The 14354-nt window shown below is 45.8% G+C and overlaps 1 protein-coding gene and 1 long non-coding RNA gene across 14 annotated transcripts; one reads left to right on the forward strand and one right to left on the reverse strand.

The window, feature by feature from the left end:
- Positions 1–436: 436 nt before the first annotated feature.
- Positions 437–13478, forward strand: LOC127922000 (mucin-5AC-like). 2 transcript variants are annotated; one of them, XM_052505604.1, is made up of 14 exons: positions 437–667; positions 1131–5433; positions 5550–5915; positions 6205–6510; positions 6744–6878; positions 7171–7258; positions 7593–7662; positions 7757–7865; positions 8167–8298; positions 8532–8621; positions 8937–9080; positions 9825–10009; positions 10296–10460; positions 13273–13478. In XM_052505604.1, the coding sequence occupies exons 2-14, from the start codon at positions 1132–1134 to the stop codon at positions 13388–13390; spliced, it is 6210 nt and encodes a 2069-aa protein (XP_052361564.1). In that variant the 5' UTR covers positions 437–667; position 1131; the 3' UTR covers positions 13391–13478. The 2 variants fall into 2 exon arrangements, with proteins under 2 accessions (XP_052361564.1, XP_052361565.1); XM_052505605.1 differs by having other exon boundaries at positions 438–667; positions 10296–13478.
- Positions 5548–6435, reverse strand: LOC127922021 (uncharacterized). Of its 12 annotated transcripts, none has more exons than XR_008110268.1 (4): positions 6233–6380; positions 6017–6184; positions 5704–5919; positions 5548–5655 (listed from the first exon to the last, which is right to left on the reverse strand). It is a non-coding gene; the product is annotated as an uncharacterized LOC127922021 (long non-coding RNA). The 12 variants fall into 12 exon arrangements; XR_008110275.1 differs by having other exon boundaries at positions 5560–5655; positions 5752–5919; positions 6329–6435; XR_008110272.1 differs by having other exon boundaries at positions 5560–5655; positions 5752–5919; positions 6305–6397.
- Positions 13479–14354: the final 876 nt, after the last annotated feature.

The raw sequence follows: 14354 nt of genomic DNA on the forward strand, positions 1-14354 counted from the left end.
TGTATATGTATGGATATATGTGTGTATTTGTGTATATATATGTGTGTATGTATGGATATATGTGTGTATTTGTGTATATATATATATATAAATGTGTGTGTGTCCATATTGTTTACTTGTGAATATATCGTATGTTTCAAGAGAAAATAGCCTAATTAAAGAAAAAAGCATCTAATCAACAATGGCATTATTTTCAATGAACTCTGTAACTCTCCCAACTATTGACTTCTTTCACAACTGCGGTAACCCTGTCACTAAGGTATAACTGAGGTATAATAATTACGCTCGTAACACACCCGAGCCCCGCCTCCTCAGTTCCGGCATTTTTGCTCCGGAAGTACACCAAATCTTTGGTTCACAGGAAAAGGAAAAAAACAGCTGTTGTTGGGAAACAAAACAGTAAAGTGAGTTTTAGTGACGAATGTGTTTATTTTATAGTTTTACTATAGGACTACGTATCATAACAAATGACGAGACGTGATTTAGTTAAGCATTTTTGTTTCTTGCAAATTTTAGCTAGCTAACATTATTAGCTAGCTTGGTACGACACTAGGCTGTAGCCAATTCTTAAGTGTCAACGTTATCGACTGAAAAGCAGTGATTTGCTTGCAATCTATTCATTATCAACTAACTGGCGTCCTAATCTTTACCTGCATTGTGAATGGACGTGAGTTTGATCATTGGAGTAACTAGATAGGTGGCTAGATAGATAGCTAAGTAGCTAGCTTTCTTGTTATTGTTGCAGCTAACAACATTAGCTAGCTTGCTAACTGTCTAGCCATCCACTTAGCTGTTGCGCTCATTACAGCAGGCTAGCTAGTTAGTTTTCGTGCTGTACTTAGCTAGGTTACATATTCCAATTACTAGCTTTATAGGCTACAGTACAAGATTTGAGCAATAACCACATACCACGCTTCGAGTAAGTGTTTTAATTTGATAAATATTTCTGTCATTGGCTGCTTACTCTGATAGTTATGATTTGACACTGTCACAGAAGCACATACAGCTGACCAATACTCCATGTAGCGTGGTTATTATAGTCTCAATGGTATTGACTGTGTTATACTTTTTCCAGTAATGACAACAAACACCTATTGCCATTCATACATTGCATCACCTTTTCTTCACAGAATGCCTGCCCCTAAAAGACAACAGACTTCTCAGGATCCTCAAACTAAGAGAAGAAAGTTGGATCAGAATGAAGTGGCCATGCCATCTAACAAAATTACACCAGCTGCTGCAACATCAAGCAAGCCCCATAGAGAAGGACCTTCACAGAGAAGGAATAAGAAAAAGTCCCCAGCACAACGAAAAGACAGAAATAAACCATCAAAGTCCGGCCGTCATTCCTCCAAGACAAGATCAGCCCAAAAGGCCACCACAAGGACCAAGTCCAATCCCCCTGTCAAGAATGCTAAGCTGCCGAAAGCCACAAGTACCTCATCAAATAATCCCAACTCTAAAGGAACCCTAAAAAGACCAGCCAAGATCTCAAAAACAGCTTCCACAGAGTCAGACGAGGAGCTTATCAGAACTCGCAAACCCGATTGCATCAGAAAATACTCTAATGGGGATAGAGGTAAGCGTAAAGGGGCACAGACTAACCCAAATGAAGCAGCCTTACCCTCAGACCCTGTGCAAATGGATCACAATTATGGTATACCACCTGCCTCTCGTCGTAGTCACTCTGAATGTGATCAAAGTCAAACGAAGGGAGTCGCAGAGTCCACCAGAAGCCCAGAGAGCCAGATAGATGTAAAGATGGGAACTCAAGCATCTTCAGTGAAGGCTTCAGATCCAGTACCTAAACAACCTGAGCAGGTGAACCAGAGCAGTGAGACACAGGAGATGCAGGGAAATTCTGTGACTACTCCTACAGATGAAGTTAATGAGAGTGTAGAGACCAAGCCTGACACACAAATAATGTCTCCCGCTATGTTAGCATCCTCTGAGAAAGATTCAGACCCCATCCTTGAGCAGTTGAACCAGAGCAGTGAGATGCAGGGAGATTCTGTGACTACTCCTACGAATGAAGTTAATGAGAGTGTGGAGACCAAGCCTGACACACAAATAATGTTTCCTCCTGCTATATTAGCATCCTCTGAGAAAGCTTCAGACCCCATCCCTGAGCAGTTGAACCAGATCAGTGAGACACAGGAGATGCAGGGAGATTATGTGACTATTCCTACAGATGAAGTTAATGAGAGTGTAGAGACCAAGCCTGACACACAAATAATGTCTCCTCCCGCTATATTAGCATCCTCTGAGAAAGCTTCAGACCCCATCCATGAGCAGTTGAACCAGAGCAGTGAGACACAGGAGATGCAGGGAGATTATGTGACTACTCCTACAGATGAAGTTACTGAGAGTGTAGAGACCAAGCCTGACACGCAAATAATGTCTCCTCCCGCTATATTAGCATCCTCTGAGAAAGCTTCAGGCCCCATCCATGAGCAGTTGAACCACAGCAGGAAGATGCAGGGAGATTCTGTGACTACTCCTACAGAGGAAGTTAATGAGAGTGTAGAGACCAAGCCTGACACACAAATAATGTCTCCTCTCGCTATATTAGCATCTTCTGAGAAAGCTTCAGACCCCATCCCTGAGCAGTTGAACCAGAGCAGGAAGATGCAGGGAGATTATGTGACTACTCCTACAGATGAAGTTAATGAGAGTGTGGAGACCAAGCCTGACACACAAATAATGTCTCCTCCCGCTATATTAGCATCCTCTGAGAAAGTTTCAGACCAGATCCATGAGCAGTTGAACCAGAGCAGTGAGACACAGGAGATGCAGGGAGATTATGTGACTACTCCTACAGATGAAGTTACTGAGAGTGTAGAGAATAAGCCTGACACACAAATAATGTCTCCTCCCGCTATATTAGCATCCTCTGAGAAAGCTTCCGACCCCATCCATGAGCAGTTGAACAAGAGCAGTGAGATGCAGGGTGTTCAGGAAGGTTCTGTGATCACCCCTACAGTTCAAGTTAATGAGAGTGTAGAGAGCAAGCTTGATGCATGTATCAAGTGTGCAGACCCTGTATCTGAACAGAGCACCAAGATGCAGGAAAATGCGACGACCACCCCTGCAGGTCTTGTTGAGGAACGTCTAGAGACTAAGGTCAATGCGGAAATATTATCTCCTCCAGCTAAAGGCCTGGTAGCATATAGCAGCAGTAGTGATTCCGAAAGTGAAAGTGAGGAAAATGAAAGGAAGGCAGTCGAAGAGTCAAGAGATGTGACAATGGAAACTCAAGTATCTTCAGAGAAGGTTACAGACCCTGTACATGAACAGGTGAAGCAGAGCAGTACGAGCCAGCAGATACAGGAAGATTCCATGACCACCTCTACATATGAAGTTTGTGAAGGTCCCATGACCACCCCTAGTGAGAGTGTAGACACCAAGCTTGATACAAATATAAAGTCTCCATCTATAGAAGCGTTTTCAGAGGACGCTTCAGACCCTGTCCCTGAACAGGTTAATCAGATATGCATCGAAATAGAGGATATGCAGAAGAATTCCATGACCACCTCTCCAGATGAAGTAGTTGAACATTTAGATACCAAGCTTGATGCAAAAATAGATATCCCTCCACCTCTAGAAGTGTCCGTTGAGGAGACCCATACAGTTGAAGTCAGTGAGAGTGCAGGGACCACGCTTGATGCACATATAAAGGGTCCACACCCTGCAACTGTACATGTGATGCAGAGCACTGAGATGCGGGAAGATTCTGCGCCCACCCCTGCAGATCAAGTTAGTGAGAGTTTAGACACCAAGCTTGATATCGAAGTAAAATCTCCTCCGCCGGTGGAAGTAGCCTCAGAAGAGACTTCGGACAATGTCTCAGAACAGGTGAAGCAGAGTGCTGAGAGACAGGAGGTCCAGGAAGATACCATGACCATCCCTACAGATAAACCTCGGGAAAGTTTAGAGACAATGTCGGGTGCTAAGATAAAGTCTCCACCCCTAGAAGCACTTTTCAGTGCTCTGAAAGAGTCCAGTCTTTGCAAACACCCCCTGTCTGACACAATGCGCTCAAATGTCAAAGAGTTTCTGGAAGTAGAGGATTCCTTAGAAATCATGAATAAAGACTGTGACTTTGGTGTGACGGAGAGCATTGAGTGTACCTTAGACCTGGAGACCCCGATTATTGTTGAGGATATGGAGATCGGTCACTGTGTTGTGGAGGTGGTGGGAGAGAATGGGGAAGATGTGGATATGGATAGTGATCTGGAAATCATAGACAACTCTAAGGAGGTGCCAGAGAAGACAGTCCAGCTAACCAAAGGGTCTGAAGAGGAGTGCCGTCTAGATAACAGTGAAGCTGGTACTGAAAAGAAAGGCACACGTTCCTCTAACCAAGACAGCACAAATAGTGGCAAGAAGGAAGTTGCCAAAAAGACACAGTGTAGCCCGGAAAAACCTAAGAAACAGCAGATGAACCCTCAGGCCCGGACTAAAGCCCGACTAGCGGCGCTAGCTGAGCAAAAGGCCGCCGCCTCCAAAAAAGCGAGCAGGCAGCTCAACCTCCTTGCCTTATGTGAGGAAATAGCGGACGATATCGCCACGGACACCATGCTATTAAAGACGGAGGAAGAGGATGAGCAGGTTGTAACGGTTGAGGCTGAACCCAGCAAGGAGCCAGAATGCCCACAGCCTTTCACACAGACTGAGACTGTCCCTATCCCTCCAACTCCTGCCGGGCCCAAGGAGCCCTCTACCCCAGTAGCACCCGTTTCTGCAGTTTCTGCTCCAGCCAAGCCCCCAGCTCCAGAGACACCACAGAGGCGCTTCTTCATCAGTCAAGTGACGGTGCCCCTCAAAATCCACGAGAAGAAGAAGCTTACCAGGTTCCAGAGGCTGCGGCAGGTGGAGCTGCAGCGGGAGAAGAATATGTCCTGGACCATGGTGAAGAAGCTCAAGTCCGATCAGGCCAATCAGAAGATGTTTCCGGAGACAGAGGCTAAACCTGCCCCCCCATTACTGTCCACTCCAGCAGTAGCAGCACCCATCCCAGTGACCACAACACCCTCACCCCCCTCAGCCAGTCCAGCAGCACCCACAGTAACTGCACCCTGTCCTACCCCAGCCGCAGCCAGCCCAGCAGTAACCCCTAAGCTTGAGCCCCCCAAAGTTGAGCCCCCCAAAGTGACCCCAAGTAAGGGACCCACCCTTAGAAAGAGGACACTTCCAGCAGTACCCCCGCCGATGCCCAACGGGCTGAAAGCTCAGAAGGCCAAGCCTGTGGCGGAGTATAAGCCTTACAAAGCCAGGCCCAAGTACTCTTTTGATGACTTTCAACTGGATGACGAGCCGAAACCCACAGTGCAGAAGGCAGTATTACCGACCGTGCAGCGGACAGCATTGAGACCTACATCTACCACCATTCCGAGGGCAGCAGTGACACTTACGACAGCGGCCAAACATGAGGTAACTTTCTTGAGTGATGATCTTAAATGATAAAATGCACAGATTAGTTTTTGTGTGGCAAAAACTATTGAAATTCATTCTAGAAAATGCATTCCAAACCTGTTCTCCTTCCACAGGACTCAAAACCTACCGGCCAGAAGACAGCAGTGCCTACCATGCAGAAGCCAGGGGTACCTACCGTCCAGAAGACGGCAGTACCTACCATGCAGAAGCCAGGAGTACCTACCGGCCAGAAGACGGCGGTACCTACCGGCCAGAAGACTGCGGTACCTACCGGCCAGAAGACGGCGGTACCTACCGGCCAGAAGACGGCGGTACCTACCGGCCAGAAGACGGCGGTACCTACCGGCCAGAAGACGGCGGTACCTACCGGCCAGAAGACGGCGGTACCTACCGGCCAGAAGACGGCGGTACCTACCGGCCAGAAGACGGCGGTACCTACCGGCCAGAAGACGGCGGTACCTACCGGCCAGAAGACGGCGGTACCTACCGGCCAGAAGACGGAGGTACCTACCGGCCAGAAGACGGCGGTACCTACCGGCCAGAAGACGGCGGTACCTACCCGGCCAGAAGACGGCGGTACCTACCGGCCAGAAGACGGCGGTACCTACCGGCCAGAAGACGGCGGTACCTACCGGCCAGAAGACGGCGGTACCTACCGGCCAGAAGACGGCGGTACCTACCATGCAGAAGACGGCGGTACCTACCAGCCAGAAGACGGCGGTACCTACCAGCCAGAAGACGGCGGTACCTACCAGCCAGAAGACGGAGGTACCCACCAGCCAGAAGACGGCGGTACCCACCAGCCAGAAGACGGCGGTACCCACCAGCCAGAAGACGGCGGTACCCACCAGCCAGAAGACGGCGGTACCCACCAGCCAGAAGACGGCGGTACCCACCAGCCAGAAGACGGCGGTACCCACCGTGCAGAAACCGGCAGTACCCACCGCGCAAAAAATAGTTGTGCCTACCACTCAGAAGACCGCACCAACTGTGCAGAAGGCAGTTGTGACAAATCCAACAGTGCAGAAGGCAGTAGAGACACCGACCCCTATGCCCGGAAATGGCAAACATGAGGTAACGTTCTTGTTTTTTATTCTCCTTGAAGTAACTTTCTTGGTTTTTATACTGTTGAAAACGACTTATAGTACAATGAGTGCATACATTTTATTTGTATATCCCTGTGGTATTTGAACCCACGACCTGCTAGAGCTTGGCGCTAGCAATGCTCTTACCCACATCCTTATAATTGATCTAAAAAAATATTGTCTTGTGTGGTACAAGTGTCTTCATCTCCCCTCCTCCCACAGGACTCCAAACTCACTGTACAGAAGGCAGAAGTGCTTAATCCCACTGTACAAAAGGAAACCTTGGTACCTACACTTACCCCTCAAACTGAGCAGAAAGCGGAAGCATCACCTACGCCAAAAACTGCCAAAGATAAGGTAAAAAGGTCCTTGGACCTTTTCTTTCTTTATTAAGATGTAAGAATGGTATTTTTGTTGATTGAATTATATTGAAATCTATTCAATAACTGTACAGGAGCTGGCTTCCCGAAAGTATCTTCGGGATAAGTTCATCATATGAACTTAGCCTTAAAATGCTTTTCTGAAACTTAACCCTGGTAACTTCAGTGACACATTTAGAAGCAGTGTGGATGATCATATAGCTGTTTTCATACCTGGCATAATTTTGGGGATGCAATTTATCCTTCTTTAACCTCTTGTCTTTCCACAGGATTCCATAGCACCAGTGTCTTCCCCTCCCTTTGAAGAGACCCCACGAGATTCTGTTGACAAGGATCAGTGTGAAGAAAAGCCTGCTGGTACCCTCATGTCTGATAACATCCAACCAAATTACATTTTGAACATTGTTATAACTACGGCTGTCAGAGTGCGTTATCAATTTACCTGATTTTGGTAACCGTTACTTTGGACAAAATCAAGACGTCAATATCCTGGTAATGCTTTTTGTCGTAAAAAAAATCTGAAATTAGAGCTCAATTTGAGAAAATTCTGAATTTGCGATTAATCACAGCAAATCCTGCAATTAACTCGATTACGTTTAAAAAAAAAAAAATGGTTTGACAGCCCTAGTTATATCGTGTCGTCATAACCTCAGTGTAACATGCTTTGTTATAGAATCTGTCTCTTTCTTAGTTGCTGAGATTAAACCGGCATCCCCAGAGGTCAAGACAGCGGGCACGACAACAACAGAGTCCTCTGACTCGTAAGAACCTGCACTCAAATTGCAATAAATCTTTTCCACACAAAAAACTATTTTCCAGAGTTTAATTCAAACAATATCTGTGTTTCCGTGGTAGTGTGGTCGTGCAATCAGCAGATAATAGCAGTCCCCTCTCTGACGCATGTCTGCAGAAAGAGATAAAAAAACTAAAGGAGGCCGACAAAGATGACAATCAAACCACCACTGTGAGTGTTTTGGTCTTTTGCCAAATACTGCCCACTGTATTACTGTACTTTGAATAGTTCTCTTTTGTAGAAGAGGGGTGTTATCCAAAGACTATATATATTCCTACCATGGTCCCAGATCTGTTTGTGCTCTTGCCAACTCACTCGCTGTCATTGCCAAGCATTTGACATGACAACGATTGACAAGGAGCTGATAGCACAAACAGACTGGCACTCAGGCGAGTAAAGTTCCTGTAATTGTATAGAATCTAGGTACCGTATTTATGTCAGAACTGATCCAGTCTGCGTTGTCGTCTCCTAGGATGCAGGGCAGAAGCACTTTGGAGCGGTGACCTGCGGTGTGTGTGGGATGCTGTATTCCGCTGCCAACCCGGAGGATGAGTCCCAGCACCTGCACTTCCACAACCAGTTCATCAGTGCTGTCAGATATGTGGTGAGAACTAGCGGTCTCCCACAGCATGCATGCGTCCAAAATGGCACCTTATTCCCTATGTAGTACATTACAAGAGTAGTGCAATACTGTGTATAGGGAACAGGGAGCTATTTGGGACGCTGCCCTTGCGTGCCAACTCTACCTAACGCGTCACCTCTGACTCAAACAGCATCTCTCACACACATCATGCATCTCTCAACCTATAAGCCACTGATTTGTCATGTCGTCCACAGGGGTGGAAGAAGGAGAGGATTCTGGGAGAGTACCCCGATGGCAAGATCATCCTTGTCCTTCCAGATGACCCCAAATATGCACTGAAGAAGGTGTGCTTCAGGCTCGAACTTTACACATTATCACATATGGAAATACCTTTACTGTAATACAATCGAAATATAACAGCATTATTGATCTTAAATATACTTTGAAGCCCCTTATACATATCACAATAGTTTATTCGTCCTTTAGGCAAGGGTTATATTCACTTGACATCAAACGGAGGAAAACTCACCGGAACGGGGAGGGATAAGAAACTCTGGTTTTCGTAGCGAAGCGTTTTCTGTTGCAAAACCGTTTTGGATACGACGTGCACTAATGACTAGGAGCTTGCGAGGGTGTCTCACAGTTTGTTGTGCTGTCAGGTTGAGGAGATCAGAGAGATGGTGGACAATGACCTGGGCTTCCAGCAGGTGGAGACCAAGTGTCCCTCCCAGACCAAAACCTTCCTGTTCATCTCCAATGACAAGAAGGTGGCTGGGTGCCTGATCGCTGAGCACATTCAAGAGGTGAGCAAGACGTCTGTGTGGGTTGGGGCTGTACTACTTCCTCCTCCCCTAGTACTTGTTGAGTGTCGTAGTATTCTCTATAGAGCTCAGTGGGAGCATTTCCCAAGCAGTCACAAGTATAGGGATATCACAGTAGACTGTCTGCTCAGTCTGATTCAGTATAACACTAGTAATTAGTCAGTCCTATAATTAGGACTGCAGACAGTTTGTTTCCAATTTATTTCACCGCAGGTTCATGTCATTATAAAAGCCTTATTGTTTCCCAGGGAGACCATGTAAGTGATCACGTAGTACTGGATGCAGTATCCATCATCTAGCTTGTATTGCAATAACAAAACCAGGAGTATGTCATTGGCTAATTACTGTAGAAGCCATTTTGTTGTCTGATTGTAGAAGTCTGGTACCGTGGCCATTGTGAGAGCAGGCTAATTGAATAATAGTCAAACGAGTGAATGAGTGGGTGTGTGGAGTGATTTACCGCACAGAGGAGTGTGCTTATCTCTCCCTCTGCCCCATGGTGGAAGCAGGGATGTCACCAGGCAGATTAGAAACTTGGCACAGCTGATACAGTGCGCTGTAAAATGGAAGGGGTGTGGTACCTCTGAGTGTGTTTCTGTCCACGAATGTGGGTGCTGGGATGATCTGCCTTTATGGGAAGTGTGCGTGGGAAGGGGATTGAGGTGGAGACTATATTGTAATGATGTATTTGCTCTTGCGTGCGTGTGTGTGTGTTTGTGTGTGCAGGGCTACAGGGTGATCGAGGAGGCGGTACCCGAGGGCTCGGAGGGAGAGAAGGTGATGTTTGAGCGTCAGAGAGCCTGGTGTTGTTCCACTGACCCAGAGCCAGCCCTCTGTGGCATCAGCCGCATCTGGGTCTTCAGCATGATGAGACGGACGGGCATCGCCTCGCGCATGATCGAGTGTCTCAGGTCAGTCTTAACTAGCTGCAAGACTTTCTTTTTTGTTGTTGTGAATGTACAGAATTTCATTGTGTAGTGCAGAGCCTGTGATTTAGGGGTATAACGCTCGCTCCTTCAGTCACCTCTCCCCACCGGAGACGGTTAAATCGCTGCGTCCACCTTTCCTGCTGTACTCCCACTTGCCTGTCTACACCTCTGTTTCAAACTGTCCAAATAAGTGTCAAAAGTGTGCTTGTAAAATGTCAAAGAAATATATATTTAAATCTGTAGTTTCTTCTCGTATTGCCCTCCTCAGGAACAACTTCATTTACGGCTCCTACCTGAGCAAGGAGGAGATTGCCTTCTCCGACCCAACGCCCGACGGGAAGCTTTTCGCTACACACTACTGCGGCACCTCGCAGTTCCTGGTTTATAACTTTGTCAGTGGGACTCGGTCAGACCAACCGAGTCTTAGCGTGGTGTAAGTAATCGCATCAAGGTGGATTTATTGCTGAGGCCCAGTAAGACTTGCCCTCACCAACTAACCAACCAATCTCTGGATCTTGTCGTGGGGACAGCCTGTCACAAGCACATTGTGGTTCTTTTAGACTGAAGAGTTAAGACTCAGACTGACTCTTCTGAGGGGGACATCTTGGTTTTTAATCTCAGGTTGACAACAACAACTTGTTGTTTAAAAAATATTTAAATTCTCCCTTTAATCCCTGCATAGTATTTTGAGACAAATAATATTTTTCTTTATGTTTTTTAAATAAGAAACAAGCGTTTTATTGGAAGTATTAAAGCGTTTACATGCATGAAACTTGACAGCAATAGAATACAAAGAGCATTTCACAATTCATAATTTCCAAAAATCGGAGAGATGCACTACATTTAACTCAAACGGTTCTAAAACAATGCTGTGGTCCTGTTCTAATAATGCATTGAATTAATTTTAGCCTCTTAAATCAGGTTAAAAGTTGCTGTACTAAGGTCAAGACTTATTCCTCTTGTGTAGGGGATGTTCTTGCACACATCATGTTCATCATCTCTTGACATTTCATGGAGTGATATTATGACCACAGAGGTTCCATTATGTGATGGGGTACATTGCTAAACTCAGCAAGAAAAGAAACGTCTTCTCACTGTCAACTGTGTTTATTTTCAGCAAACTTAACATATGTAAATGTCTGTATGAACATAACAAGATTTAACAACTGAGACATAAACTGAACAAGTTTCATAGACATGTGACTAACAGAAATGGAATAATGTTTCCCTGAACAAAAGGGGGTGGGGGGGTGTCAACATCAGAAGTAACAGTATCTGGTGTGGCCACCAGCTGCATTAAGTACTGCAGTGCATCTCCTCATGGACTGCACCAGATTTGCCAGTTCTTGCTGTGAGATGTTACCCCACTCTTCCACCAAGGCACCTGCAAGTTCCTGGACATTTCTGGGGGGAATGGCCCTAGCCCTCACCTTATGATCCAACAGGTCCCAGACATGCTCAATGGGATTGAGATCCGGGCTCTTCGCTGGCCATGGCAGAACACTGACATTCCTGTCTCGCAGGAAATCACGCACAGGACGAGCAGTATGGCTGGTGGCATTGTCATGCTGGAGGGTCATGTCAGGATGAGCCTTCAGGAAGGGTACCACATGAGGGAGGAGGATGTCTTCCCTGTAACGCACAGCGTTGAGATTGCCTGCAATGACAACAAGCTCAGTCCGATGATGCTGTGACACACCGCCCCAGACCATAACGGACCCTCCACCTCCAAATCGATCCCACTCCAGAGTACAGGCCTCGGTGTAACGCTCATTCCTTCAACGATAAACGCGAATCCGACCATCACCCCTGGTGAGACAAAACCGCGACTCGTCAGTGAAGAGCACGTTTTGCCAGTCCTGTCTGGTCCAGCGACGGTGGGTTTGTGCCCATAGGCGACGTTGTTGCCTGTGATGTCTGGTGAGGACCTGCCTTACAACAGGCCTTCAAGCCATCAGTCTAGCCTCTTGTCAGCCTATTGTGGACAGTCTGAGCACTGATGGAGGGATTGTGTGTTCCTGGTGTGTTCGTGGTGTAACTCGTGCAGTTGTTGCCATCCTGTACCTGTCCCGCAGGTGTGATGTTCGGATGTACCGATCCTGTGCAGGTGTTGTTACACGTGGTTTGCCGCTGCAAGGACGATCAGCTGTCTGTCCTGTCTCTCTGTTGCGCTGTCTTAAGCGTCTCACAGTACGGACATTGCAAAGTATTGCCCTGGTCACATCTGCAGTCCTCATGTCTCCTTGCAGCACGCCTAAGGCACGTTCATGCAGATGACCAGGGACCCTGGGCATCTTTCTTTTGGTGTTTTTCAGAGTCAGTAGAAAGAACACTAAAGAGGCCTAAGTTTTCATAACTGTGACCTTAATTGCCTACCGTCTGTAAGTTGTTAGTGTCCCGTTCCACAGGTGCATGTTCATTAATTGTTTATGGTTCATTGAACAAGCATGGGCAAACAGTGTTTAAACCCTTTACAATGAATATCTGTGAAGATATTTTGATTTTTACGAATGATCTTTGAAAGACAAGGTCCTGAAAAAGGGCCGTTTCTTTTTTTGCTGAGTTTACAAGAGTTCGCTCTCACACAATTTCTCATAATGTGTTTGTTTGATTCTGGGGAGTTCTTACTCACTATTTTCTTCACATGAAATTGTCGTTCTCACTCTTGCTGCCATGTGTCCTAAAAGGGAGATTCCTTTTTTTGGATAGTTATCCCTCGGCGGTAGCATGGACGGACTAGCAGGCAGGGAAACAGAGCTAATAACGTTGGTTGGATTTCTAGATGGGGCATTTTGCTGTAGTGTTCCTATTCAAGGCTCTTTACCCAAGTTGCCTCAAATATATCTAACTGTACAAATGTTAAATTTGAGCCATGATATAAGTGAATTGGCAAGGCAGTGAGCAGTTGCTTTGTGTCCTCCGCTGTGTATGATTGTGCCTGACAGGATAGACCGACTTGTGATACTGTAGACTTCCTCAAACGTTCTCGTTTAAGCTGCCGTCAACGGAGCATCCCCCCGAATTCACATTTTGTACGATATATTATTTCTTCTATCGGGAGAAAGTTTTATCAATGAGGTCATGCATTGTCCTAAATGCGAATAATAACTAAGAATTCAAAGTAAACCATGTGGCATGAATTATATCAGCAATGCCATTGAAAGGGTTTAAAAGCTTTGTTATTTGGTTTTTGAGGGAGTTGAAAACATCCATGTCAAATATGATTATTATCTTTTTTACTACAGGAATCCAAGGAACTGTTGCTCAGCCATCACAAAGGCTTGTGATTTATACATGTTCATGTATCAATGTGATGCATTTAATCATCACATTGCCCTTCATGTTAAAACGTTTTCTTTTTGAAAAATTGTCACATGTATGAAAACTAAATGGATTTATACAGAGCTGTCAATGTAAATAGTTATTTAAAAATAAAACATTTGAAAAACTATCCTGCTATTGATTTAAGTTGCAATGTGTCTCAGTTGAGTGTTTTGAACATGCATGCAGCAATCATAATATTATAGCTGACATTGACAAGTAAAGCTTCGTGGTTACATATCACATCTATTCTATACCACCTTGGAATAGGTTGGGTGATGAAGGCTTCTTCCACCACCTAGTGGACACAGTACATGTCAACATATTTTCTCTGTTCTGTGTTACAAGTGGTGGCCAGTACAGACAAAGCCCAATGTTACCAGGAAGTTTGATGAGATATTTCTGTGCATATCCTATCAGTCACGGTGGCTCTGTTTGACAGACAGGTTTCTATCCGTTTTGCTGTTTGAATGTTCTAATTTAAGCCACAGTCATTATTACCCCAACAGCACGAGTGGGTGGGTGTTGTATTACTGTCAGTCCTATGTGTCAGAATAGGCAGTCACACGTTTCCTTGTGAGTTTCATCTCAGCTCTCTGAGACTGGCTGATACTAGAACAGGAAATAATTGATGCTACAACACCAGTCATAACTCAATGGACCCGGCCCGGCAAGCATCCCGATTTAAATCCCCAAATCCATCTGGCCACCATGTTCTCATTCTGTTTCTTTGTAGATGGAGCGACGTAAACACTCTCCTGTTAGTGCATTCCGCGGCTCTCCTGTCACAACACCGGGCCTGCTCGGAGGTTACTTCAGAGAAACAAAATAACCTTAGAACAACATGGACACTTCCTCAGACGTTGGGCGTGAGAAAACACTGAGCTACGTTGATCCTCAGAGCTGCTCTGATACTGAAAAGGAAAAATTGTGGAAATGACTGAACGTTTAGAACAAAAAAGAAAAGGCCGGGAAGAACTTCAGTAAATCTGAAAAGATCAAAACC

Source organism: Oncorhynchus keta, chromosome 4 (genome assembly GCF_023373465.1).
Source record: "Oncorhynchus keta strain PuntledgeMale-10-30-2019 chromosome 4, Oket_V2, whole genome shotgun sequence".
NCBI lineage: Eukaryota > Metazoa > Chordata > Actinopteri > Salmoniformes > Salmonidae > Oncorhynchus > Oncorhynchus keta.

What these genes read in the sequence shown, in the direction of transcription:
- LOC127922000 (XM_052505604.1), top strand. Translation starts at nt 1,132, where the DNA reads ATGCCTGCCCCTAAAAGACAACAGACTTCTCAGGATCCTCAAACTAAG. An exon ending in CTACCGGCCAGAAGACGGCG is followed by an intron (nt 5,916 to 6,204) that starts GTACCTACCGGC and finishes CAGAAGACGGAG; the next exon opens with GTACCCACCAGCCAGAAGAC. An exon ending in CAACCGAGTCTTAGCGTGGT is followed by an intron (nt 10,461 to 13,272) that starts GTAAGTAATCGC and finishes TTTTTACTACAG; the next exon opens with GAATCCAAGGAACTGTTGCT.